The sequence below is a fragment of the Jaculus jaculus genome, unplaced genomic scaffold (assembly GCF_020740685.1).
Source record: "Jaculus jaculus isolate mJacJac1 unplaced genomic scaffold, mJacJac1.mat.Y.cur mat_scaffold_35_1_3033546_arrow_ctg1, whole genome shotgun sequence".
In the NCBI taxonomy this organism is placed as follows: domain Eukaryota; kingdom Metazoa; phylum Chordata; class Mammalia; order Rodentia; family Dipodidae; genus Jaculus; species Jaculus jaculus.
In genome coordinates, this window is record NW_025423491.1 from 2284074 (window position 1) to 2309814 (window position 25741).

At 44.6% G+C, this 25741-nt stretch overlaps 1 protein-coding gene across 18 annotated transcripts in view; it reads right to left on the reverse strand.

The window, feature by feature from the left end:
* LOC123457313 (zinc finger protein 432-like) overlaps nt 1–23726 on the reverse strand; it is a 174897-nt gene extending 151171 nt beyond the window's left edge. For 6 of the 18 annotated variants that reach the window (XM_045141305.1, XM_045141299.1, XM_045141287.1 and 3 more), the window contains exons 1-3: nt 23373–23726; nt 20876–21005; nt 1087–1243 (exon numbers count right to left, since the gene is read on the reverse strand). In XM_045141305.1, the coding sequence (XP_044997240.1) occupies nt 1087–1149 (63 nt within the window). In that variant the 5' untranslated portion in view covers nt 1150–1243; nt 20876–21005; nt 23373–23726. Of the gene's footprint in view, nt 1–1086; nt 1331–2010; nt 2145–8971; nt 9039–20875; nt 21006–23372 lie in introns of those variants that run through there. The other 12 variants (XM_045141290.1, XM_045141297.1, XM_045141295.1 and 9 more) reach the window with 12 other exon arrangements.
* Between the last annotated feature and the right edge of the window lie 2015 nt (nt 23727–25741).

Consider the following 25741-nt stretch of genomic DNA (forward strand, 5'->3'; position numbering starts at 1 on the left):
CCAACCATGATCCCTGACTCCACTCTCAGGGCTTCAGTCCAGGGAACACTGGGGCAGATGGCAGAGGGCCCTCGTAACAGTTGGACAAAAGTCTCTTCACTTCAACTGGCCTTGGTATACCTGGAGAAATCACCTCCTTGTGCCCAACATTCTATGTCCACAGTCTCCATCTACAATCACACCTGACTCTAAACTCCACATGGACGATGTACACGCACTCCAGTGCCTGCCCACCCAGACAACACCACAGCTCCCAGTATGACATTGCTGCTCCTTCAGTGCTTGATTGTGCCCAGCCTCAATTGAGCCAACAGACAACCATGACAGTAATCACCCTGCTGTCTTCCTAAACTTCCCTCTAGCAACTACAACTTGCTGATGTGCTTAGGTTGAAGACAGTTAAGACTGTGCCCTCCTTAGATTCAGGAGATAAATAAGAACACCAAAGTCCACAGACAGGGCTCAGAACACAACTAGATGAATATTGTGGGGAGCTGGCAGACTGAATAGAACATATTGTCAAAAGGACAGACATGATTAAACACACCCTTTTGAAAATATTTTATTTTTATTTATTTATTCATTTGACAGTGAAAGAGGGAGAGAGAGAGAATGAATGTGCCAGGGCCTCCAGCCACTGTAAATGAACTCCAGACACATGAGCCCCCTTGTATATCTGGCTAACATGGGTCCTGGGGAATCAAACCTGGATCCTTTGGCTTTGCAGGCAAATGACTTAACTGCTAAACCATCCCTCCAGCCTTCAACAGCCCCTTTTAATGCTAGACCATTATAGACATAGAAACAGTGACAAAGAGACAAAAGTGCACACACGTCTGCAGGTAAGTGGTCAATGTGTATCAATCCCCATGTTAACAGGCTCAGGCAGGAGGGAGTCTTTAGTAGCATTACAGTTGGACAGCCAGATACAGTTAATACTGAGACCACTCATGAACTTCAAGCTTGAAATTGTTTCCTAGAACCACTCCTGGCACCACAGTCAGTATTAGTTTGAGTTCTGGATGGAAGTGAATCCATAGAATGAGTATACATTACAAGGAGGATTTATGTGTGGAATTGGCTTACAGGAAGTCCAGCAATGACTGTCTGCACACTGGAGAGTCTGAGAACTCTGCTGCTGCTCATCATGCCTCAGCAGTCCCAGTCTGGCACTGGAGGTCTAGAGGATTCCTGGGGAACTGCTGGTCTTCAATCCATGCTGGAAGGCTCATGAAGGAGGGTTCTGATGCCCATGAAGTATAGCAGCAACAAGGTAGGTAATGTAAAGAGAGCAAGATGTTATATTTCTGTACATTTCTCTACACCGAGCCTAGAGAAATACAAAAGTCACTTCATTGTAGGAAGCAAATGGCAAATGACTTCCAGACAAGCATACAAAATGTATAGGAGAAGTCCAGACTACCAAGGCCATTGTTCACCTGGCTGACCCAAATCCCTTTAATTCAGCCAGGGATACAGCCCAATCACCCTTTCTGGCAGCTGCATGTCCCCAGTGTCCTCCAGGATCCATGAGCATGCTCCTGTGACCCTGAGCACCCTACCCAACACACAGCAGCACAGGCTCTAGGGAGCCCCTGCACAAGCATCCAGGAGGCCTTCTCTTGAGCCTGACAGCTCAGCAACACTGCAAAGCTGCCAGCCCCAGGGCACCCACATGAAGCTGGCTGCACACCAGTGGGTCATAGAATGGGAACAAATATGGTACAGATAGATACAGGGTGAACGCTTCCCTCCCTCGGCTCAAAGGCCTGCACACCATTTCAGGACAAAGCTCCCAGTGGGTGCTGCAATCAGGGCTGGGGTCTACACACAGGGTGCCCAGGTTATTGGCCCATCCAGCCCCTCTGCCATAGCCAGAGAGACAAGGCCAGCGTGGCCCTAATGGAGTACTTGGGCCTGGAGACTCACAAGTCGAAGATGGGGAGCTGAGGCCGCTCATCCTGATCAGCCACTCAGATTCCCTGCCCTGAATCATGATGTTACACTTACCATTTCTGGCTTCCTGAAAATCTTTCTGCTATCCCTGCAGCAAGGTGGCACAGGTCACCGAATCACCAAAGTCACCAAACTCCAGGGAAGTAAATGATCCCAGAGGTGCTAAACAGATAGTGTGCTCAGACACAGAGGTCCTGGACTGCAGAAGCCCTCCTCCTGCTCTGAGTGCCTGACTGGACAGTGCATGTCAATGAGCAGTGCTCATCTATCTACTCAGGCCCCGACAGACAGCAGAGAGGAGGAGATGATGAGTGAATGAACCCACCACAACTTCGTTAGCCACAGGGACAAACTTACTGCTAAAATAGCATTTGGTAGGCTGAGGCAGAAAAGTCAGCACTTCAAAACCAGCCTGGGCTGTATGAGACCCTAGCTACAAAACTATAGCAAATATAGGGCTGGAGAGATGGCTTAGCGGTTAAGCGCTTGCCTGTGAAGCCTAAGGACCCCAGTTCTAGGCTCAGTTCCCCAGGTCCCACGTTAGCCAGATGCACAAGGGGGCGCACGCATCTGGAGTTCGTTTGCAGAGGCTGGAAGCCCTGGCACGCCCATTCTCTCTCTCTTCCTCTATCTGTCTTTCTCTCTGTGTCTGCCGCTCTCAAATTAATTAATTAATTAATTAATTAATTAATTAAAAAAACTACAGCAAATATAAATATAAATGTATATAAAATAATGCATTTTACTGGGCATGATGGCTCATGCCTTTAATCCCAGCTTTTCAGTGGCTAAAGAAGGAGGACTGCTGTGAGTTAGAGGACAGCCTGAGACTATACAGCAAAACAAGATCCTACCATATAAAAAATAAAATTAAAACAATAAACCCATAATTTTCAATGTCATTATGTTAAAGCAATGCTTTCTGTGGGAGATCCTAACCCTCACCAAAATTTGCACTTATCTTTGTATCATCATAGAAATTACATATATCTTGTTTACAAATGGGATAGCTATGAAAATCTTCCTTGAAAATTTTCCCAGTTATATTTTTTGTTTATTTTTTTGTCAAGGCAGAGTCTCACTCTAGCCAATGCTGATCAGGAACAACTCACTCTGCAGTCCTAGTCTGGCCTTGAACTTACGCTACTCCTACCTCTGCATCCCATGTGCTGAGATTAAAGGCATGTACCACCATGCCTGGTTTTCCAGCTACTGTTTTGAGCAAGAAATCTAAGCGTTGAAATGAAATGTCCCCAAACAAGTGAAATTGTAATCACAACTTTCAAATATTTTAAAGGTAATAGAACCTCTCTAACAGATTTTAAATAGTTGGCCTATGTTATATTTAATCAATCTATACCTCAACATAAGGCCCTTGCACAATGATGACAGAAAATATTAGGAAATACTCCATATTTTATATTCACACATACATACAAACAAACATTTCTTCAATAACACTTTTCACTCAAGTGTTGTCTCTCTTATCCTATAAGAATATTATTTCCTTATGGAAATAACACCTAATCTTGTATGAACATAGTAATACTGACTCAAAATAACATGCTTAACTAGAAAAATACAATCTGAAAATCCATAATTGCAATGGAGAAATTGAGTATATACTTATTTTTATTTATCCTCATTTCTTCATGAACAAATTTATTATTTATTCATGATACCCACTTAGATTACCTCCAAAGTACTGGGACAAAGGACCCAACCAAAAGCTGCTTGTGGGAGGAAAATATTTATTTTGGCTTGCAGACTTGAGGGGCAGCATCATGATGGCAAAGGAAAGAATGGCATGGGCAGAGGCAAATGCCAGCCACAGCAGGTGGAACAGCGCAGCATGACAGTGAGCTGAACACTGGCAAGGCAAAGCTGGCTGTTACACCCATAAGCTTTCTCCCAAGCACACACCTCTCCTCTAGGAAGTCTTCACTTCCCAAATTGCCACCAGCTGGGTACAAAGCGTTCAGAACACATGAGTTTATGAGGGACACCTATTTCAACTCAAAACAGCACACCATACTAGTAATTACCTACTGCATTACAAAAGGATGAGAACTGGGGGAAAAAACATAGAGGGACAAAGGATCCTGCAGAATCTAGGATGGGAAAATTGCCATTTTACACAGGGGCTCGTTGAGAAAAAGATTTTCCATAAACACGTGGACAACTTGAGGAAATGGCCAAGAAGATGGCTTCCAGAAAAAAAGAACCTGTAGGGAAGACAACACAAAAGTGGCCAGGAGGAGCTTGAGATCCTGGGAGCTCAGTGGACAGAGTTTGGGCCTGCGGCCAGAAGGCAAGGACTCCTTAGTGTCTAAACCTCGTCCCTTTGCTCTAGCCTACAGGAAACATCGCTGGTACTTGAGAGGCCCTCGGGAACACTTTTCTCAAAAGCCAGGGATTCTACCTGGCAAATGTCCAAAACCCCTTAAAAGATTAGCCAGACCCCTGACAGCCCTTTTCAGGGTAGCACACAGGATCAAACTCTCCTTTACTTTCTCCTCTTCCTCATTTCTCCCTTTTCATACTGCACACCTTCTAGAGCTCGAATGTTCTCTGTGCTTACTACTAAAGACTAAACAGCTGCGAGTATGTGACCGGAAGCCTCTGGCTTTTGCAGTCTGTCTCTGCAAATAGTGCAAGCCCAGTTCTGGGAACATTATTGACACTTTTGACTATTGAGTAAATTCAGTTTCCAGTCTTTAGTTCACTCATTTCCCCCTTTATTCACTTCCCAATTCCTACCTCCAGCACAGACATTTCTTGCTATTTGATCCTCCCATTCAGTCAACACCTCACCAAATGCCATTAAGGTAAGGCTCAAATGCAGACTGGAGTTGCCTGACACTTTTGTCCTCCCACACCCCAGGAGTTCTCTGGATCTCTTACCTCCAGCTTTTGCCCCCACCACCACCACCACCAGTAGGTGAAGACTTGGGGACACCCTTCTCCACTCTTGTGATCTCTGTTTGCAGTAGACAGCCTCAGATCACTGAGATGAACTTCCAAATCAGGCACAGTTTTGGAGGAAGAGATATTTATTGAAGCTTACAGATCCAACAGAAGTTCCATAATGGCAGAAGTTGGCAACCTCTTGCAGGACCAAGCAGAGAGAGAGAGAGAAAAGCCACAAGCCAAAAACCCAAAAGACACAACACCACTATATGCAAGCACATTTAAGAACCCAGGCAGAACTCAGGCACTCTGCATATCTTTAAACTGAAATTCCAAATCTACAACCACATCTTAGGCTGGACCCTAAAATCTGCCTAGTGACTATCCTTGGGTAAAATGTCTGCAGATCTGCATTACAAACTTAAATAAACTCCTGATTATATTAGGGGCCAAAGGAGACCACAGCCCAACATGTGTATCATTTAAAAGTGGTATTGGGGGCTGGAGAGATGGCTTAGTGGTTAAGCACATGCCTGTGAAGCCTAGGGAACCTGGTTCGAGGCTCAATTCCCCAGGACCCACGTTAGCCAGATGCACAAGGGGGCGCATGCGTCTGGAGTTCGTTTGCAGTGGCTGGAAGCCCTGGCGCACCCATTCTCTCTCTCTGCCTCTTTCTCTCTCTGCCTCTTTCTCTCTCCCTGTCTGTTGCTGTCAAATAAATAAATAAACAAAAAAAATTTTTTTTAAATGTGGTACTGGGCCAACTGGTTTGAACTCCTTTCTTCTGAGATAGCCACCCAGGTACCTGGCTCTCCTGGGATTATGTAGACTTCAAACCAGTTGCCCCAATAGCACCACTGGAGGACCCCTTCTTTGCCCCTCACCCATCATAAGACTGACCATACGAAAAAGCCACACCAAAAACACCAGGATGCTCAACAAACATCAACCCAACCTGGACTTCTTCTCACTCTGGACTCTGGGGAAATACCTCTACCACATGTCTTCTTATCCTCGGGGTCTGGAAAGAAAGGTTAATGAACCACTGATCTCAAACCACTGTCCTCAGCAGACCATAAAACTTTCAAGGAACTTGGCATAAGGATCATCTGTTGCAAAGCAAGTTCATAACTGAAAGAGTAGCCAGGTTAGACTTCAAGAACTATCAGGCCCCCTGAGCACAATGGTCCTAATCCGCTCTGCTCTTAGCAGGTGATTAGCAAATAAAAGAAAAAAAAAAAACTTCTTTTAACTCTCCCCCCCCATCCCTGGCCCTTTAAATCTCAAATCCCCACACTCAAGGGTGGCCTCAGTTCTAATTCCTGAGGGAGAATGGATGTGGTCCCTTAGTATTCAGAATAAAGAATAGTCTGTGTTGTTGAAGCTGGCTTTACTTCTGTTGCATTCAGGTTCACAATGCTGGCAGAAATCACCTGACCAAGCTTTGGGGGGAAAGAGGGGTTATTTTGATACAGACTTGAGGGGAAGCTCCATGATGGCAGGGAAAAATAATGGCATGAGCAGAGGGTGGACATCACCCCCTGGCCAACATAAGGTGGACAGTAGCAACAGGAGAGTGTGCAAACACTTGCAAGGGGAAGTTGGCTCTAATACTCATAAACCCACCCCTAACCATACACTGCCTCCAAGAGGCATTAATTCCCAAATCTCCATCATCTGCGAACCTAGCATTCAGAAAGCCTGAATTTATGAGGGACACCTGAATCAAACCACACCTTCTCTTCTGTAATCCTCACATGGCTCTAGTCAATCCTGAATTTCAAAAGAGTGAAATACGGAGCAGCAGACTTTATTGCAAGCAGAAAGCTCCCTTCCAGGTGGGAGAAGACTAAAAGCTGGGAGGGGTCATCTGAATGGCCTCTGGGATAGGGTTCTTATTGGTCCAGACAACATTACATCATTGCCCCAGATGTAAATGAGTGATGGACGCACAGATTTCTCATTAGTCCACTGGCATACATAGAACTTATGTTCTTTTAAGGACACCTTAAGGAACTTCCTTCTCTGGTTATTGTTGGTGGCTAACATTTTGAGGGTGGCCCCACTTGTCACCATTGACTCATACAACCAGCTTTTCCCTACAGAAATTGGCAGCATGACAACAGGAACACCCTGATCTGACAGAACAGTGCCCTACAGTGCAACCTGCCTGGGTGCTCCGATGACCGTCTGTCCTACCCTTGGCCCCAACACAAAAACAAGGCTGAAGATGCATTGGTGGAAGAGCAGTCAAACACTTCGAGGGGTATCCTTGCCATCATATCTCTGACCTGCCTGTGTCTCACTAACTCCTGTAATTACTAAAGGCCATCCTGACCAAAGTGACAGGGAAAAATCAATGTAGGTTTGATTTGTATTTCTGGGATGGCTAAGCATGCTATTTCCTTATCCCCAAATTTGTTTGTAGTTGGCCAGTACCTTCTTTTCAATGGGCTCGTCAATCAGTTGTGTTTTATTCCTTGAATGGTGTGGGAAATTGTGCCTGGTGAACTGAGCATGTGGCTGAAGGATTATTTACTGAGCTATTGCAAGTTCCTCTAGTGGGGATAAACCATACACCTCTACCTCACTTCTACATAGTTCTATTTGAACTTAGGAAGTAATTGGGGTAAGTTAAAACACAGGAACAAAGACCTAATCCCAGATGCAAATGTCCCAATACAGAAATGTGAGAAAACATAAAAACACATGGCAACTTGTTTTGAAATGAGTTCTCAGGCTGTTCTGAAACTCATGGCTCATGTGATCCTGTGCCTTGGTCTCTACAGCATGTGATATTAAAGGCACATGTCACCACAACCTGATTATTTTAAAACTTATATGACTTGATAGCAGTTTAGATGATTTTAATTTGCAAACTCGATTTTTGTCTCAATTTCGTGGCATGGAGGCATTCAAGTAGGTGGAAATTCAAATACTGCTTGCCTTCCAGGATTGCTTTAAATCTTTCCTTCTCACAGGCTGTGTAAAGGAAGATGTAATGGTCTGAGATTACACCAAGAATGACTTAATGGTGGCTGTATTGCAGTTCATATTTTTCATTATGTCAGTATTTTCCTTTGCCATCATTTTTTATTTAGCATTCCTGCTTCTGATTCATTATGAGCTAGGTATAGTATTAGAAATTCGAAATAGTTTCTAAGGCCTTATCATTTGCTGTTTACTTTGCATACATAAGTGTGGTATGAATGATATGTGTATGTATAGTGCATGCACATTTATGTTCAAATGCTCATTGTCTGCCTGGATTCATAGAGGCCAGAGAATGACAGATGCTCCCCCCAATAGTACACATCTATTTCTTTGCAATGAACTTTGTCACTGAACCCAGAGCTAGTATTTTTTGTTAAGATTGTCTGACTAGTGAGCTTTAGTAGCTGTGGCTTCTGCTCCCACAAGGGCAGGATACATGCTTGTTGGTGTTATAGGCATCTATGCCCACCTTCCACTGTTTATGTGGGTGCCAAGGAATCAAACTCAAGGTGAATCAGGCCCATTCAGGCTTTCACAGCATGCACTCTTACCCCTGTCTACTGTCTTGCTTTTCTACCCTTTGGGTTGTGGCAAAACCTTCAAACTGAAATTTTCCAGTCATCTGAAATTTATTTTCGAGGTTTGCAGAAACTGGAAATGTCCATGGCTATAGTGCTCAGATATCCAGTCTCTTAATAGCCAGCTGTCTGTTATTTCATTACATAGTTGAAGGGCAAATGAAAAAAGTACCAACATCCTCTGGACCTCATTGGGCACTACTTCAAATTACATGCTTACGTATTTAAATTCACAACAAAATATATTGGTGAATTGAAAAGTATGTTAAAACAACATTTGGAGGTGAAACAATATTTATTTGAGTATAAATATCTTTTGGCTCTTTCTATAGTTGTCTCATGTATATTAAAACTGTATATGAGTTTTACAACTCCTACCTAGTCATCTGACATCTCTACCCTGAGCTGAGACTTAGCAACTATCAAAGCAAGCTTAGGAGAAACCAAGATCACAGGGCCTGCTGTTACCATGGGGAGATTCTATAAATGTAGCTTTAAAATTAGCTACTTTGGGCTTCATGCCTCTTCCATACCTGCAAGCCCTTCCATTTCCATGCTCCAGAAAGCTCCACCCAGAAACCTTGATCATAAGGGAATCACCTAGGAACAGATAACAGATACTAGGGTTAAAAATGTCCTAGAGGAAAGTTGATCTGTCCTTTCTCTTTCTGTGTTGCTGCCCTGCTGGGGCGAGAGCTGCCTCAGAAAGCAAGTGGAACTCCATGACAGACATATATGAATCTCTCCAAAGCCACACTCATCTCTCATTGTTTCCTCAACAGCTGTAGTCCTGGTGGCATATTAATCTGCATATAGAGTGTTCTTTGGCTCGCCAGGGATTCATGACCTCAGTATATCTGCATCTATCACATCTGAAGACTCTCCCTGTGGCACCATTTCATTTAATTTCTGGCTTCATCTAATATTCTTATTGAGCCAATCTATGGACAGAAACCAGGCCTCTAATAGCTTCTCACATGGAAAATCAAACTTACTTGTCAGGAAACTTACTTAGAACTAACTTACTTACAGGCAACAAGAGACTGTGGAGAATTAAATGTGACAAATCTGGAGGAAAAAATTATACTGCATTATATTTTCTTTCTTTCCTTTTTTGGGGGGGTACTTATTTTTGTTTTCTGAGGTAGAGTCTAACTCTAGCCCAAGTTGACCTCAAATTCACTAGGTAGACTAAGGCTGACCTTGGACTCTCAGTGAACCTCCTACCTCAGTCTCCCATGTGCTGGGATTAAAGGTGTGTGCTACCATTCTTGGCTTTATGTTTGCTTCCTTTAAAATTTATTCCTTTGAAAGCCAGGTGTGGTGGTGCACACCTTTAATCCCAGGACTTGGGAGGCAGAAGTAGGAGGATCGCTGTACATTCAAGGCCACCCTGAGACTACATAGTGAATTCCAGGTCAGCCTAGCCCAGAATGAGATCCTACCTTGAACCCCCCCCAAAAAAATAACCCAAAAATTATTCCTTTGAAAGAGAGAGAGAACGAAGCAGAGAGAAAAAGAGAGGGAGGGAGGATATGAGTACCAGGGCATCTAGCTGGTGCAAACACACTCCAGATACACACAATGCCTTGTGCATCTGGCTTACATGGGTCCTGGAGAATCAAGCCTGGGACCTTTGGTTTTGCAGGCAAGTGCCTTAACTACTAAGCCATCTCTCCAGTCCTGTGTTTGCTTTTTTAAAATGGCCTATTTATAATATTTTTCTGTGTACGAATTGACAGCTTGTGGTCATCTGAGACAGACCCTGTTCTAGATAATAGTTGTTCTATGTGTATTCCTATTTAAGCTAGACTAACTCATGAGACATTGCATCTTTCCTCTGAGGTAAGTTCATTTGTACATCACAATTCACATTTAGTGAATGAAATATTATGGACACTCCTCTGAACATGCCAGTTCAGTCTTAAACTTGACCACTTAGCTTATATAGGTTATTTTAGAATATCCAAATACAAATGGTTTCAAAAACTCCTGTTTCCTTAGTAACTATTTCTATTTTTATATCAATGGCACCCCTCTCTACACCTCTGTAAACTTGATTCATCCAGACCATCCACCCCAGCATTCCATTCAGACTTCCACATCCATATGATGCAAGAATACAGCTAGGATTTCTGATATCGATTATGCTCTCCATTACCCCCAAGAGGCTTCCCCTCCTCCATCCCCCTTCTTTACAAAAGTTTCTCTGTGGAATCAGAACTGTTGGTTCAACCCAACAAGTCTGGAAAGTAACACCACCACAGCTTTCTGCAGCAACTTGGGTATGCTGAGAGAAAGTCAGGGATCTAGGGCCAACCTCCTGTTGTGGAAATTAAGATATCTTTGCACTGAGATGAGGGAATGGCCTCTTCCTGCAGACCTTCCTCAGCACATCACTCCAGGCTCCTTTCTCAGGACAGTTTTCCTTTTCTTCCCATAAAGCCCTCTCTAACTATCCTGCACCATCTTGTTCTTTCTCTGGCTCATGCCTCCCTCCCCACTTCCATTGATTTTTTCCAGGATCCAATGCCTTTCTCTCTATGTCTTCAGATATCTCCTGTCTTTTCTGGTATTAAAATAAAGTATTGGGGCTGGAGAGATGGCTTAGCGGTTAAGCGCTTGCCTGTGAAGCCTAAGGACCCCGGTTCGAGGCTCGGTTCCCCAGGTCCCACGTTAGCCAGATGCACAAGGGGGCGCACGCGTCTGGAGTTCGTTTGCAGAGGCTGGAAGCCCTGGCACGCCCATTCTCTCTCTCTCCCTCTATCTGTCTTTCTCTCTGTGTCTGTCGCTCTCAAATAAATAAATTAAAAACTAAAATAAAATAAAGTATTGGAGTCAAGAAATAAGTGGTCTCAGGGTCTCCATCTTTACTCCAAATTCTCACATTGAGCCCTGTCTCTTGGCTCTGAGGACCCTGGGTGACTCCCATCTGGCCCTGACCCTCAGGAGGCTACAAAATCGGACCATCCAAGGTGGATCCAAGGACCACCAGCACGTTTCAGCTACCAGGAAGTCTTGAAGATCTTCAGAGACTTAAAGGCCTCCTAGGCCATAGAGAACAGTAAATTGGTTCCAGCTCAGTAGATACAAAAGCCAGTGTATCTGGACCCTGTAGAGTCTGAGGCATGGATAGGAACACTGCAGCCATAGTGTGGTGTAGAAATGTGGTTTCATCAGATGTATTCTACCAGATGGACTAATGGGACTTTTGTTAACTTGTGCAATGAGGCCCACTTCCCAGCCTCATCAGGGTTGCCTGAATTAAAGCACTGAGAAGTAGAATCAGGACTCCTGATTCCACCCAAACACAGTCCACCTGTGCAGCATCTCTGTGTGTGCCTCTGTTTGTGTCAGTGGGTATGTTTATCTGACTGTGATCTGTCTGTGTGTCTCTGTGACTATCGTTTTCACTGTTTAAATCTGGTGTATGATTGCCACCCCCTCTTGGTCTCTGCTGTCCCAGACCATCTTTCCCTTCTGTCTCTGCATCTCACCACCCCAAGGTTGCTACCACCTGGACAGCACTGAAGATTCCCACTTTCTGGCAAGAAGACTGTTGTTAGACAATTCCTCTCCTTCAGCCAGTGTATGTCTGTGTATGTGTACCTAGAGCTTCCTGCATGCTAGGAAAAGTATCTGCCACTTAGCCACATCCTCAGTGCATTATTTAAATTTTTGTTTGGAGACATGGTCTCACTCTAAACCAGGCTGGCCCTAAATATGGAATACTCTTCTATTTCCTGCCCAACTAGCTGTAATTTCAGGCTTGCATCTTCAGGACCAACTATGTGTCCTTGAAAAAAGAAGAGCCTAGGGCATGCACTAACTACCCTTCAGCCTCCTAGGCTCAAATTAAGCCTCCCCCTGCTCAAGCCCCCTAGTGGCAGGTTTGGAGGTGGGTCTTCTGCACAAGTCCTGAATGTGTGTCTCCTTGCACTATCCCTTCTCTACACCAGAATCCTGAAGCACCACGTGGTGCCCCAAGAATGCCAGATACTCAAAGCAAAGGAGACTTGGAGAAAGGGGTTCAGAGATGGTGGGACCTATTAACTGACAGTGCAACAGGATCAGAAAATGAGCACACTACAGCCAGGACCCTACAAAGGAAGTTGCTTTCTGTGTGATCACTTCTTCCTGCTCAACTTGGCAGCAAATCCTACTTCAGAGAGAGAACCGCGCAGTTAGATCACAGAAGAAGCTCATGAATCCCTGACTCTACCCCTCCATTCCTCAGTTTCCCCATCCAAACCATTCCTTCTCAGGAAGGAGACAGAATTAGAGCTGGTTGTAGGCACTGAACCCATACATTAGTCTACTGGTTGGATGCTGGAGCCAAATCTGTCTGCTCCCTCTTCATACCCAAGTGTTCAGAGACTCAAGTTCTGATAAAAATTTGAATTAAAGTTTTATACAAGGTTGAGAAGTGATTACATGGTCCAATTCCTGGATGGAACGTGTTCCACAGTTTATGGTCCTATCCTGTCTCATCTGTGTGCTAAGGAAGGCTATGAGGAATTATAAACTGATAGTTAAGGTGAGGGTTAAGATGAGCAATGAAGCTAGGAATGGTACTGCCTGTATGTAATCCTGGCGCTATGGAGGCTGAGACAGGAGGACTGCCATGAGTCAGAAGCCAATCTACACAGGGAATTCCATGACAGCCTGACTTCATAGTGAGACCCTGGATCAAACACAGAACAAAAAGCCTGTTGAGGTAGCACAGCCTTTAATCTCAGCTACTAGAAGGCCACAGCTGCATTCCTACAAGTTCAATTCCAGCCTGGCATAGAGAAAAAGACCTTATGTCAAAAAAAATAAAATAAATAAAAAGGCCTTAAAAATGTTATAAAGGGATGAGTGATCCTGCTTCTTCCTTCATTCCTAAAACTGCAGAGGAGCTGGGGACATGTAACAGCTGCAGAGCATATAGCTTCTCATTTCGCTTCCCTGCCCTGTCATGTCCTCCTCCAAGTGCCTCTGTTGAGCTTTCGGGCACTGCTCCTTATTCCTCCAAAGTCCTCAAACACTGTTCCTCCTCTCAAGTTTAAATCTGGAGGAAAAAAAAAAAAGTCATACTCCAAGTTTATGTACACTTAGTAGGCATTAAGCATTGTTCATTACTATATTTTCTCATTATTTTTATTTTGTTTTCTTTTCTTTTCTAGGCAAGCAATAACTGTAGCCCAGGCTGACCTGGAACACACTCTGCAGCCCTAAGCAGGTGTCAAACTCAGTGGCATCCACTCTTAGGCCATCACCTCTTCCCTCATACTTGTCTTCTTATATCTTCTTACTTTCTTGCCACACCCATTCTCTATCTTTTTCTTTCTTTCTTTTTCTGAAATAAATAAATAAAATATAATTTAAAGGTTTAAAAACAATCAATTTCACGTATTTCATTTTTGTTTGCAAAAAACTGAAAATCTACTCCTATTAAACTATTAAAAAAAAAGTAAGGGTTATTTCATTTGCCCTGGTGGTAACTTACTCTCTGTTGGAGAATCTGCTTCTCTTTTTCAGATAGATGCAGATCCTAAGGAGAGAGCCACCCCATCATACCTCAAAAGAGCCCCGGCTGAAACTAAAGAAGATTAGCGAAACAAGCAATGGTGCTCTTTTCCTGATGAACCAGATACCAGCACAAGGGGGAAGGAGACCAACACAGAGAAAAATCAACGCCTACCAAATCAGAGAGCCAGAACCTCAGAGGCCCCCAACACCTCATCACTGAAACAGACCAAAAATGAACCCAACATGGCTCAGGGATATTTTGTGGAAGAGGGGGTGGAAAGAATGTCAGAGCCACATGTTGGGTCATGATATGCAGAGACATTCATCGTACCAATAACTGTGGGCTAACTCCACAAGGCATGACCCATATACCTCAACAAGGAGGGGCCAAAGGGAAGGGGGTAGGTCATGGATGAGCCTAATAATGGTGCCAAACTGCCTGTATTTGCTGAATACAAAACTAATTTAAAAAATTTTTTTAACTAGTTAATGGTGAAGATAGAATTTGGACACACATTGCCTGTTTCCTTTCAAAGCCCTTCATCTCTCCGATTATTTCCAGTCTCATGTATGCATTATCTCTCCATTCCACTAGCCCCAGATGTCATATCTTGTTGAAGCATACTCAAAAATAAAATTAACTTATAAAGCTAAAAAAAAAATTGAAAATCTTATATAATAACCCCCATATAAATATAAATTATGTCTACTCCTGTTGGTACTTATACATTGTTTATGATTTCAAATATAAACAAAACCAAATTATAGTATGTGAAAAATCTATGAAAAGAAGCAGCATTAATTTAGGCTTAGTGTCCATGAGGAATTCATTTTCATCTTGTAACAACTTAGCTATACAAGGAAGACATCTAGACTTTATTCTTTGACTATTGCCACACAACGCAGTTTTCTAATATTTATAAGTGAAATATTGCAAATGGCTAACCACATAGTGCACATGGCTATCATGCTCCAGTCATCACCCCAGACCCTGGAACTTATGACTAACCTGTTACTGGAAACTGAGTCACAAAGACATATCACCAGAGATACAGAGAATAGAAAATTTATTCATGTTGACATGGACTAAGGAGAATAACTTCCAAAGACTGAGTACTGAGCTCTGACATCACAGGAGTTTTATAGACAGTATGGCAAACAGTCTGACATCATTATGGATTCTTTACAATGGTGGGTTACAAGTTTCCAAGGTTTGTGAGCACAAACAGAAGATTCCCTAGCAATAAATCAGTGGAAAAGTACAAGAGTAGAACAGAAAGTTGTTTGTTCAGGGGTGTTTGTGCCAATGGCTACACTAACCAGATAATACAAGCAGGGTGCAGTTACATGGATAGGAAAGAGACATGGGGTCATGCTGTCTCTCTGGTATAAGCTAATGAAAACTTGTGTTTTAAAGTACTATCTGAGTCTGGTTTCCTTGTTAAATTTCTTCTGCCACAGAACTGCTGGCTGCACATCAGACTTTCATAGAAGGACATTAAAAACCTTCCAACCTCATGTTACGTGGACCAATAAAATCAGAAATTTTGAGATGTGTTTAAATGTTTCTAGGAGAATTTAGTATGAATACAAGATCCAAAACTACTACTTTGAAACATTACTACATGCAAGTATCATCTTAAATTTATGACACAGTTTGCTGCGATGTTGTGGGATGTCATTCTTACCTAACTACCATCATTAGCTCAACTCAACATCTGCTCATTTTGTTCTTGATTGAACACAGTCCTGCAAGTGCCCTATGATGTGCTGGGAACTGCAAAACATTACTTTCTGAAGCTGCCTTATTGTACAGAGAAACTGAGCCTATAGTACACGTTCTTCCATATTCTGACATCACAAATTCATGTACTCAATGTATTATTACGTCATGAACCTGTATATTTGATGGTGGTAAGAAATAATAAACAAATGTTAAATTGGTCACTAAGTCCAAAATTTACAGTAGGGATCATTCTTCTCTCCACATACTTGGTAGCTTTTGACATATAAATGTCATATATCTGGCATCCCAGTGTTAATAGACCAGTGTCACTGCCCCAAAATTTACCTGTCATCTACTTACTGGTCATCCTTCTCTTTCCATACCCACTGCAAACAGATACCTTGGCAGCCACTGATTATTAAATGTCTCTGTACTGCCTCATTTTTTTTTTCACAATCTTATATCTTTGGAATGATGCTTCCATGTTGGATGTCCTTCTTCTCTTGGGGAGTTCTAGTCCTGTGACATGAGAATCAATCTCTCACAACCCTGCTCCCCCTCCTCATTATTTCAAACGCAGACAGAATGAGAGGCACGAGCAACTCATTAAATCACCTGCCCCCACCCATTATGTCTCCCTTTCCACCATTTTATTTACCATCCTTGTTGTCTTGTTCCTCTTTGTCTCTCTCACAACCCTGCCCTCTCTCCTTTTTCTTTTTTCATTTTGAAATGGCAACTTACTGTAAAGTCAAAATGGCCCTTGAAATCACAATTCTCATGCATCATCCTCCCAAGTGCTGGGATGAGAGGCATGAACCTTGTCTTTCTGTTCTCTTTTACTTCCTCACTCACCCCATGATTTCTTACATGTAGCACAGGCTGGCCTCAAACTAACAACCCTCCTGTCTCAGCCTGCAAAGTGCTGAGGTTGCAGATGTGCTCCCATGCCCTTCTCAGAACTTATGCGAGGGAGGAGTGTAAGACTGGCACTTGCCATGCAGTTCAGCTGGTTCCGTACACTGTAACCAACACTGTCATCAAACTCACAAAAGCAATCCCACTGCCTCAGTAATAAAAAGAGAAAGGTATGTCAACGTGCCTTAATAGGCCCTTGTTATTGCCTCTTATCCCTCTACACTGGCTGACTGAATGACCATGGTCATTGACATCCCTTATTCACCTTTCTGGTGAATCCTGCAAGCAGGACCATCTATGAGGACACAGCATGTTTCCCAGGCTGAGATTTCCCTTAATCATCTCTGAGCCTCCCAGAACCAAGAAATGCCCAGTGGGGAGGGGGTCCTTGCTTTCCTTTCAGTCCAGAGGCACCATGAAACCAAATGCTTACTAAGTGTTCCTGGGAGGAGTGTGCTAAGATCCTTGAGAGATGTCTATGCCAGACCATAGTATTCTACATTCAGGGAAAAAAGGTCACAGGACAGGACAGGGGACTGTGGAAGTCACGCTGCCATAATCCTACACAGCAAGGAACAGACACAGCAGGTGAATGTTAAATCAGCTTCATCTCCAAGGCAATTCCTATACACTTGCCTTGCTGTAGCCTCAATACCCTGACAGGTAGCCAGTGACTGCACCCCATTGTTCAGTACAAACTGAGTCTTAAAAGTGGAGATTGGCTCTTCTAAGATAGCATGCAGAGAAGGTGATTGGGAATGACACCCAGAGCCGGTGAATGCCAGCAAGTGCACTACTACTGAACTGTATGCCTTAGGGTTTTTTTGTTGTTGTTGTTATTTTTTGTTTGTTTGTTTGTTTGAGAGATCACTTCATTGCCCAGCTTTATTTGCAAGATGTTTGGTATTACAGCATGCCCCAAACTTTGTCTAGTTTCTCCTGCAGGTCTCCTCATCAACAAGATATACAGGCCTGGGCTGGAGAGATGGCTTAGCGGTTAAGCGCTTGCCTGTGAAGCCTAAGGACCCCGGTTCGAGGTTCGGTTCCCCAGGTCCCACGTTAGCCAGATGCACAAGGGGGCACACGCGTCTGGAGTTCGTTTGCAGAGGCTAGAAGCCCTGGCGCGCCCATTCTCTCTCTCTCCCTCTATCTGTCTTTCTCTTTGTGTCTGTCGCTCTCAAATAAATAAATAAAAAATTTTTAAAAAAAAAGATATACAGGCCTATACTGTCTGTGTTTAATGGGAGATTTGAACTAAGGGATAGGCCACCTTAGCACTTCACCTTAACTGGGCACTGAAGAGGACATATAAGTATAGGCAGAAGGAGATGGAAGGGATAAAGCCTCTGCACACAGCTGCTCCTCAAATCTTGCATCCTTCATTAATTATCCCAGCTACACAGTCAGTTCTCTGCACTGCTAAAACCAAGACCACACACAGACACATGCATAAATAGCTCTGAGAGGGAAATTGCATAATCACAGTCACCAAGCCAGGAAGTGAGAATCCTCATCCCCGCTCATGACCTAGTGACTCCAGTACCCGGAGGAGAGGCTTCATAAGAAACATGTACTGAGCGACAGAGACTACAGACAGATGGGCCAGTGACAGTACAATGTGGGGTCACATTCACATGCCTAGATTAGGACAGTCAGAGAGTCACAGAGGTTCAGAGACAGGGAGATTATAGGTTCAGAGGTAAAAACCTAAAATACAAACTCAGAAGCAAATACAAAGCTTCACAGGTGAGCTATAACCTTGACCCTTGACTGTGGGGTGTAAGGAGGGGGAGGAGGGGGAGTGGGGGAGGAAAGGGGAAGGGAAGGAGAAGGGAGAAAGAAAATGTAAAATCAGCACATACTCTCCCCTGAGAATTTCAGGTTCTTTCATATGCCCATACCAGTGCACTTGGCATTCTCTTTGCTCTATTGACAATTTGTGTCAGATAGACTTTGTTTTGGGAATGGCCTGCCAATTTTGGGGTGCTCAGCAACACCCCTACCCCCACCTACAAGATGAGGTGCAGCACTGCATGTCTAACCCTCAATGAAATAACAAAAAATGACCCCTGACATGACAAAATATCTGTTGACTGGTTAAAGCAAACTCATTCCTCCTGAGAACAACCCCAGCAACACAGTCTATAGCATTTTTCTGGAAATACCAGACCAGTTGAGGAAGAAGCACAGGGGCTACTGAAGGAACCCCAAGATGGGGACCCCACGCTCTGCCCGGATATGGCGACACCCCAAATCACTCACGAGAAGTGGTCTTGATGCAAACTGCAAGAGGATTTTATTCCAAGCGCGCTGGGGCCCACAGTCGTACACCGCACAGGGGTAGAGGACTGCAGAGCCCCGAATGCAGGAACAGGACAGTTTTTATAGGGTTTCTAACAAAGCCTGTGCATTAGACCAATCATTTTTTTAATATCAGGAGCCCGCAGGGTGCGAGCCAGTCAGTTTGTGCCCCCCCCATAGTTTCTAAGCCAATTAGTTTAATTTGTTCAAGCCCCTCGTGGACCAATCAGTCTCTTATGACCTTGGTGGGCAGCATTTGCGCAGGTCCTTGGGTGGGAGTAGCAGAGTGTGGTACCAGTCTCCTATGACCTTGGAGGTCAGCATTTGCTCAGGTCCTTGGGTGGGGGTAGCAGAGTGTGGTATCAGTCTCCTATGACCTTGGTGGTCTGAGGCAGGCTGCTACAGCTTATGGTGCAGGCTACTAAGGCTTACAGAGTGGCTATTAAGGCTTATGGTGCAGGCTATTTACAGAAACCAAATAAGTGGTTCACTTTATTACTCATTTCCTATCCTTGAGGGCTATCTCATGCCCTTTTTACCTAGTTTTATATTAGGAGCGGGCTCTGATATAATGAGAAGAGGGATTCTTTACTTGCTTCCAACAGAGAGTAAAGCCTGGAGTTTGAGGTATGCAGGGGCCCGCTTAAGCTCCCTTTGGAGCATGATAGTATTTCTGGGCTTCTGAATTCTTGGGCCTTTCACTACATGTGTGACATGCTGTGACTTTGGTTGGATTATGGCAGGGAAGAAGCTGAACAATTCTAAGTGGCCACCAAGTGAACCACCTCAATCTGATGGAATGGGCAAGAGAATACAGGCCAGAATGGGGAAGAATTTCTGGATTCCGAATAGGCTGGACTACCCACTTCCTGGAACCATACTGATAAGAGTGATAAGGGGAAAACACAGACATATTGGTTTTTATAAAGGAATCTAAACAAATGCTGTTCATGGTTTATATGGTCTTTATTTTATAATTTTTAAAAATATTTCCTCCTTTCTTTTTTTAAGTATTTTTAATTTTTACTTTATTTATTTATTTGAAAGCAGAAAGAGACAGAGAAAACAGGCACAGAGAGAATGGGCTTCAGGGCTTCCAGCCACTGCAAATGAACTCCAGATGCATGCACCCCCTTGTGCATCTGGCTTATATGGGTGATGGGGAATCCTAATCTGGGTCCTTTGGCTTCACAGGCAAGTGCCTTAACTGCTAAGCCAAGTCTCCAGCCCCTGTCTTAACTTTTGATCTAGATATAATCTAAATGGAGATTCAGAGGAATGTAAGGGCTACTAGCTTTGGTTTATATGAAACCCTCACTACAAGGAGAGAAGAGACCGTAAGTCCACAAGGAGACATACAGAACCAGTAACACCATAAATCTCAAGGTCATGACTGATTACTTGTCAAAAAAAAAAATTGAAATGATTGCCTTTATCTCCCCTCCTATATTTGCTGTTAGCTATAGATGAAACAAATATATCTCTAAGAAAAGAATCCTTTCTTGTCCCAAATTGCCAGCTCTCTCAATAGAGCACAAGTTTAAAGTTGAATTCCTCCTGTCTTTGCTCACTTGCCACTGAAAGTACAAGGATGAATTCTGGTTTCAGGAACACAGGATCACTGATATAGATGACAGTTGTGGGAAGAAAGTCAGGATATTCTGAAATCACCAATCAGTGCGGTGAGAGAAAAATGATGGAACAAAGATTTCATACACAAGGCCAACTTCTCATACTTTAGACCCTAAAGAGATAGATGCATCAGAGCCCTGAACAATGTCCCAGCTTCACAGGCAGTCTGAACTTGACTTCCTGTTTCTCCTTCTGGTTACTCCTTCCTCCACATCACCTTGATGACCAGACCACAGTAGAGGAGAACCCAGCACCAAATTCCAGAACGGGGAAGTTGAGATGAGAATGGTAACTCATCCTGCACAAGGCATGTGTCTCTCCTCCCTGTAAGGAAGACCATACCTACCTACTTCTGTCCTGGTGGTCTGAATTCCACAAACTCCAGGTCCAACATCTGGTCTTTCAGATCTTATTGCCAACTCAAAGTGCCATCTCCAAAGTAGAAACCCAGGGCCCAGCTTCTCAGGATGTCCTCACTGTGAGAAACGGGGTGATGGGTTTGTTTGTCTTTGGAGCTCTACCCACTGTCTGTCTCTTTTCTCCTGTCCAGGTGGCTAGGAAGACACACCATGCATGTAATTTTAATGAAGGTCCCATTGTATACTGCCTGTTGCCTCATATTTGAGCTGTGTGATTCAGGCCACTTTGTTTATTATATCACAGAAAACATCCTTGTTCTGGGAGGTTTGATATATGCCATTGCAGGAAGGTCTTACACATCCACGTATCAAAGGAGGACTCTAGGGAGATGGATAAAGCTATTTCCTTGCAAGATTAACAGCTCCACTTCAATTCGCCACCATGCACATGCACACAGCAAACCCACTCCAAGGCAATGAGAAGTTGAGCCAGGAGAACCCAGAAGCTCGCAGGCCAGCGTGAACGGTACACATGAAGCACCAAAACCAAATAATTCACCCCGTAAAACAAGTGAGACCTTGTGTCAAGCAAAGTGGAAATTGCCCTCAGACCTCCATATATACTCTATGGCATGCACATTCACACACAAGATACTTGAATCACATCAGTAATGTCATCTTCCTCTAAATTCCCATATACACCCTTAGTATCACATTAACCAAGCAATCTGAAGATCTCATCCAAATAAGAGGTTAGGCATCTCTGTGCCTGAAATACACTGATGTTTCTTTCCATTAAGTCCCTAACCTATTCTTCCCTTCATGAAGTGTCAGGAATTTCCTGACACCAGTCTGCCCCTCCCAAACTGTCATCTCTTCAAAGGTCTAATGACTTCTCTAACATTCTCTATCTGCCCATCACCACCATGTGTACTTTAGCTAGACACCTTTTCCCAAATTAGAGTGAGCTTATTAAACTTAGGACATTCCCAATTTTCGTAATCACACTCAGTAGTGTTGGATATTCATTTCTCACACCCCAAAGGCTTTTAGAGTTTTGGGTTTAGGCCAGAGACTAGTAAAGCCAAGACTTCACTTACTCTCCTTCCTGCTTCTCCTTATAGCATTTAGTACCTCACACTGCTGGTTTTATTTTCTATTCATATACATAGGAAAATGAAGGCAATGCCTGTAAGCACAACACACTTACAAAATTGGGATGGAGAGGTGAAGATACTTGTGAGTGGCATGCTGGAGCTGGCTTTGGGCTGTGGCCAGGCCTATCACCAGCGGTCCTGGCAGCACCACCTGGTGAGTTCACATGGCCCCTCTACCCTGCCTGACCCTCCTACCTGATGCTGAGAGGTCTCACTTATAAGCAGATCACCAGGGTTGCTGCCTTCTTCACCATCTCACTAGATAGAGGCCCAGGAAAATGAATTCTGCTGCTACCTTCTTATCATTTGCACCTCCCTGCCTTTAAGTTTACAGTTTCTACAGTATTCTGATAGATCTTCAGCATTGTGATGTCACAGGCTATCTCACCTGCCCCTAGCATGGAGGAAGGCAGAGCCATCCACCATTGCTGACTGGAGGGCGGCTTCCAGAGGGGAGTGGGCTGCAGCTGTACTGAAGCAGGGACTTTGCAGCTCACAGAGCAGTTGCAGGACTCCTGGGGCCTGAGGAGGCTTCATGCCTTCCGCATGCTTACTGCGTGTGCCTGACAGCACCGTGGTCAACCCACAGGGACAGACTGAACTCAGGCCTGGGCTTGGCAGCCCTGCCCTGCTTCCCTTGGTCTTCCTCCCTTTTGTCCTCCCTTTCTCTTCTTCTATTTCCCTTTTTTCTCCCTCCTTTCTCTCCCAGTCTGCCTCCTTCCTTCCCTCTCCCTCCTTCACTCCCTCCTTTCTTCTTTTCTTACTTCTTTCCATTCTCCCTTGCCCCCTTTTCCTTTCTTCCTTTTATTCTCCTCCTCTTTCCCCTCTTTCCTTCCGTCTTTCTCTCCCTCCCCCCTCTTTTTCCATCCCACGCTCATTCTTTCCCTCCATTCTTCACCCTCTTCCCCTCTTTTCTCCCTTTCTTCCTTCCTTTTCATCTTCTTTTCTCCCTTTATTTCCTCTTTCCTGTCTCCCTTTTTTTCTCCCTGTCTCCCTTTCCTCTTTCCTCCCCTTCCTCCCTTTATCTTCCCCTCTCCTTTCCTTTTTGCTCTTGAGTGTTCACACCGGGTCATTTATATACTCCAGACTTGCCCTCAACCTTTGACCCTCCTACCTCAGCCTCCCACCGCGGTTCCCGGAGCGCACCGCACCCAGCTTTCGCGGGCCGGGGTTCGGCATGAGCGTGTGGGCGTGTCTGTGGTCTGTGTGGATGGATTCATGTTCCAGGGCGCAGCTCTGGAGCTCGGTGCGGGTCCCGACCAGCCCATCCCCTGGGCTCCTCGCAGCGCCTCCCGGGGAGCCCCGCGGCCCTGCGCCATCCTCCCACCTGCTGCGGGGCGCTCCCGCTCGTGCACAGACCGCCACGGCCGCCGCCTCCGCCATTCCCCAGAACAGCCTCAGGAAAAGGCACCCCGCCGCTTCCTCCGCACCGCTCACGCCCTCGCCCTCTCACTTTACTGTTTGCTGAGCGCTTTCCCTGGCTTCGTACACGCCACCGCCGCCTCCTCCGCCCGGCCAGGCTGCTGGACAGAGGCTGAGGAGAAAGAAGCCCGGGCTCCCGCCTTTTACAAGTTCACAAGTTCTCTCAGGAGGCGCGGCTTGTGGCGCAGCATTGTGACGTCACGGAAAGTTCCACCTGCCTGTGAGGCGGGGGAGACCGGAGCCGCCCACGGGGGGACGGGCAGCAGATGAGTGGGGTGCAGCTGTCATGGCGCGGGGACTTTGCAGCTACCAGAGTTTGTGCGCCCCACCAGGCACTCCGACAGCAGATGCAGGAGCTCCTGAGACCTGAGGTGCAACTGTGTGGAAGTAGCGACTTCGCAGCTCAAAAAATCTTGTGTGTCCTTCACATATCCAGAGAGCAGATGAAAGGGTTCCTGGGATGCATGCGTGTTGAAGCAGGAATATTTTTCTTTTTTTTTTTTTTTTATTTTTCCAGGTAGGGTCTCACTCTAGCCCAGGCTGACCTGGAATTCACTATTTAGTCTCAGCGTGACCTCAAACTCACAGCGACCCTGCCACCTCTGCCCCCCACCATGCCCGGCCCTGAACCAGGAGCTTTGTTATTCTCAAAGTCTGTCTGTCCACTGACCCAGAGAGCAGATGTAGGGGTTCCTAGCACCTGGGGTGCAGCTGTACTGAAGCAGGTTTGCAGCTCACAGAGCTTGTGCGCCTTCCTCAACCCCATTTACCAGGAAACAGGTGCGGACTCCTGGGGCCTGGAGGCCTGGTGTGATGGTGTGATGGTGTGACTCCAGGGGGCAGAAGATCCCACAAGGCAAACTCTGTGTGCCTGACAGCACTATGGTCAACCTACAGGTATTGACTGTGCTAAGGCAAGATTCTGCAGCCTGCACTCCTTTCCTTGTCCTTCCTTCCTTCTTTCTTTCCTTCCTTTCTGTCATTTTTCTCCCTCCCCCTCCTTTTTCTCCCATTCTTTCTTCTCTCCCTTACTCCCTCCTTTCTTTCTTTCTTCCTATCCATTTTTATTCTCACCTATTTCTTCACCCTTTCTTCCTGCCACCCTTTCCCCTTCTTTTTCGCCCTTTCTTCATGTTATTCTCCTTTCCTTTCCTTACTTCCTTTCTTCACTTCCTTCATCCCTTTATCTCTGGATTGCTGGAAGTCCAGAGGCCTGGTGAGGACTCCATCTCATGTCTCCACTCTGCAGTCAGGATCAAGATGTTGCCTTCTTCTCTTGCAAAGTTATGGCACACAGAAGGCAAGTGATAGACATGAAAAACTGGAATGGAGAAGCAAATAGAGGTGTGTGTGTGTGTGTGTGTGTGTGTGTGTGTGTGTGTGTTGACAGTGATGTGATGGAAAGCAACCCTGAGAATGGGCAGTATATCTCACCAACAGAAGTGATCACTATTTATGTTAATCAGTGTAGAATGTATATGTAATTGCAAGAGAGGAATCCCACAGGGAAGTTCCTGTCTTTATGATGTCTGAAGACATTTATAACTAGTACTAAGCTTTTACAGCATCCTAATGCAGAGACAAAGCACCAAGTAAAGGCTAATTACAAATAGCTAGGCACTGCTGCTCCTGCACTCAGTTCAATTACAAAGGTCCCCACAGTCTTGACCAATTTAAGATAGTGAGTTCTATAAAATCAAGTAAGTTAAATACTTCCAGCATATAAAGGCACAGGGTAAACAGTTTCAACTGGCAAGGAAAGACTAAACAATGCATACGTAACCACTATCAAACAAAGATCAAACTTCTGCAGTTCAAATTCAATATAACCAGAGACTGATAGTCTCTAGATTTTCCAATTCTGCCCCTCCAGCTGCATAGAGTATCCAGGAAATACTTCCATCCTAGACCAACAGTGTACTTTATTATAGTCCTGGTATATACAAAATATCTTCAGGTATTCATGCAAACCATGGTCCATCTTCCAAAGGCTCTTTCAGCCTGTCAGGGAATCAGGCTCTGCCTCATGCCACATCTCCGCAGTGGCTCCTGGAACTGTGTGCAATTCCTAACCACCCTTCACATTTTTCACATCTCTGAAACCAATGCCATGTGTGCAGGACATAGCCATATTCTTAATTCAGGGATGAAATAAATTGTAACCTTGAAAGGCATGTTCTTTCTCCAGTCAACTCTTTCCAAAAGAGTTTGCATTTCTAAGAGTCTTTCCTTGGGCATGTTCTCCATTGTTTTAATAATGTAAATCAGTTGGAC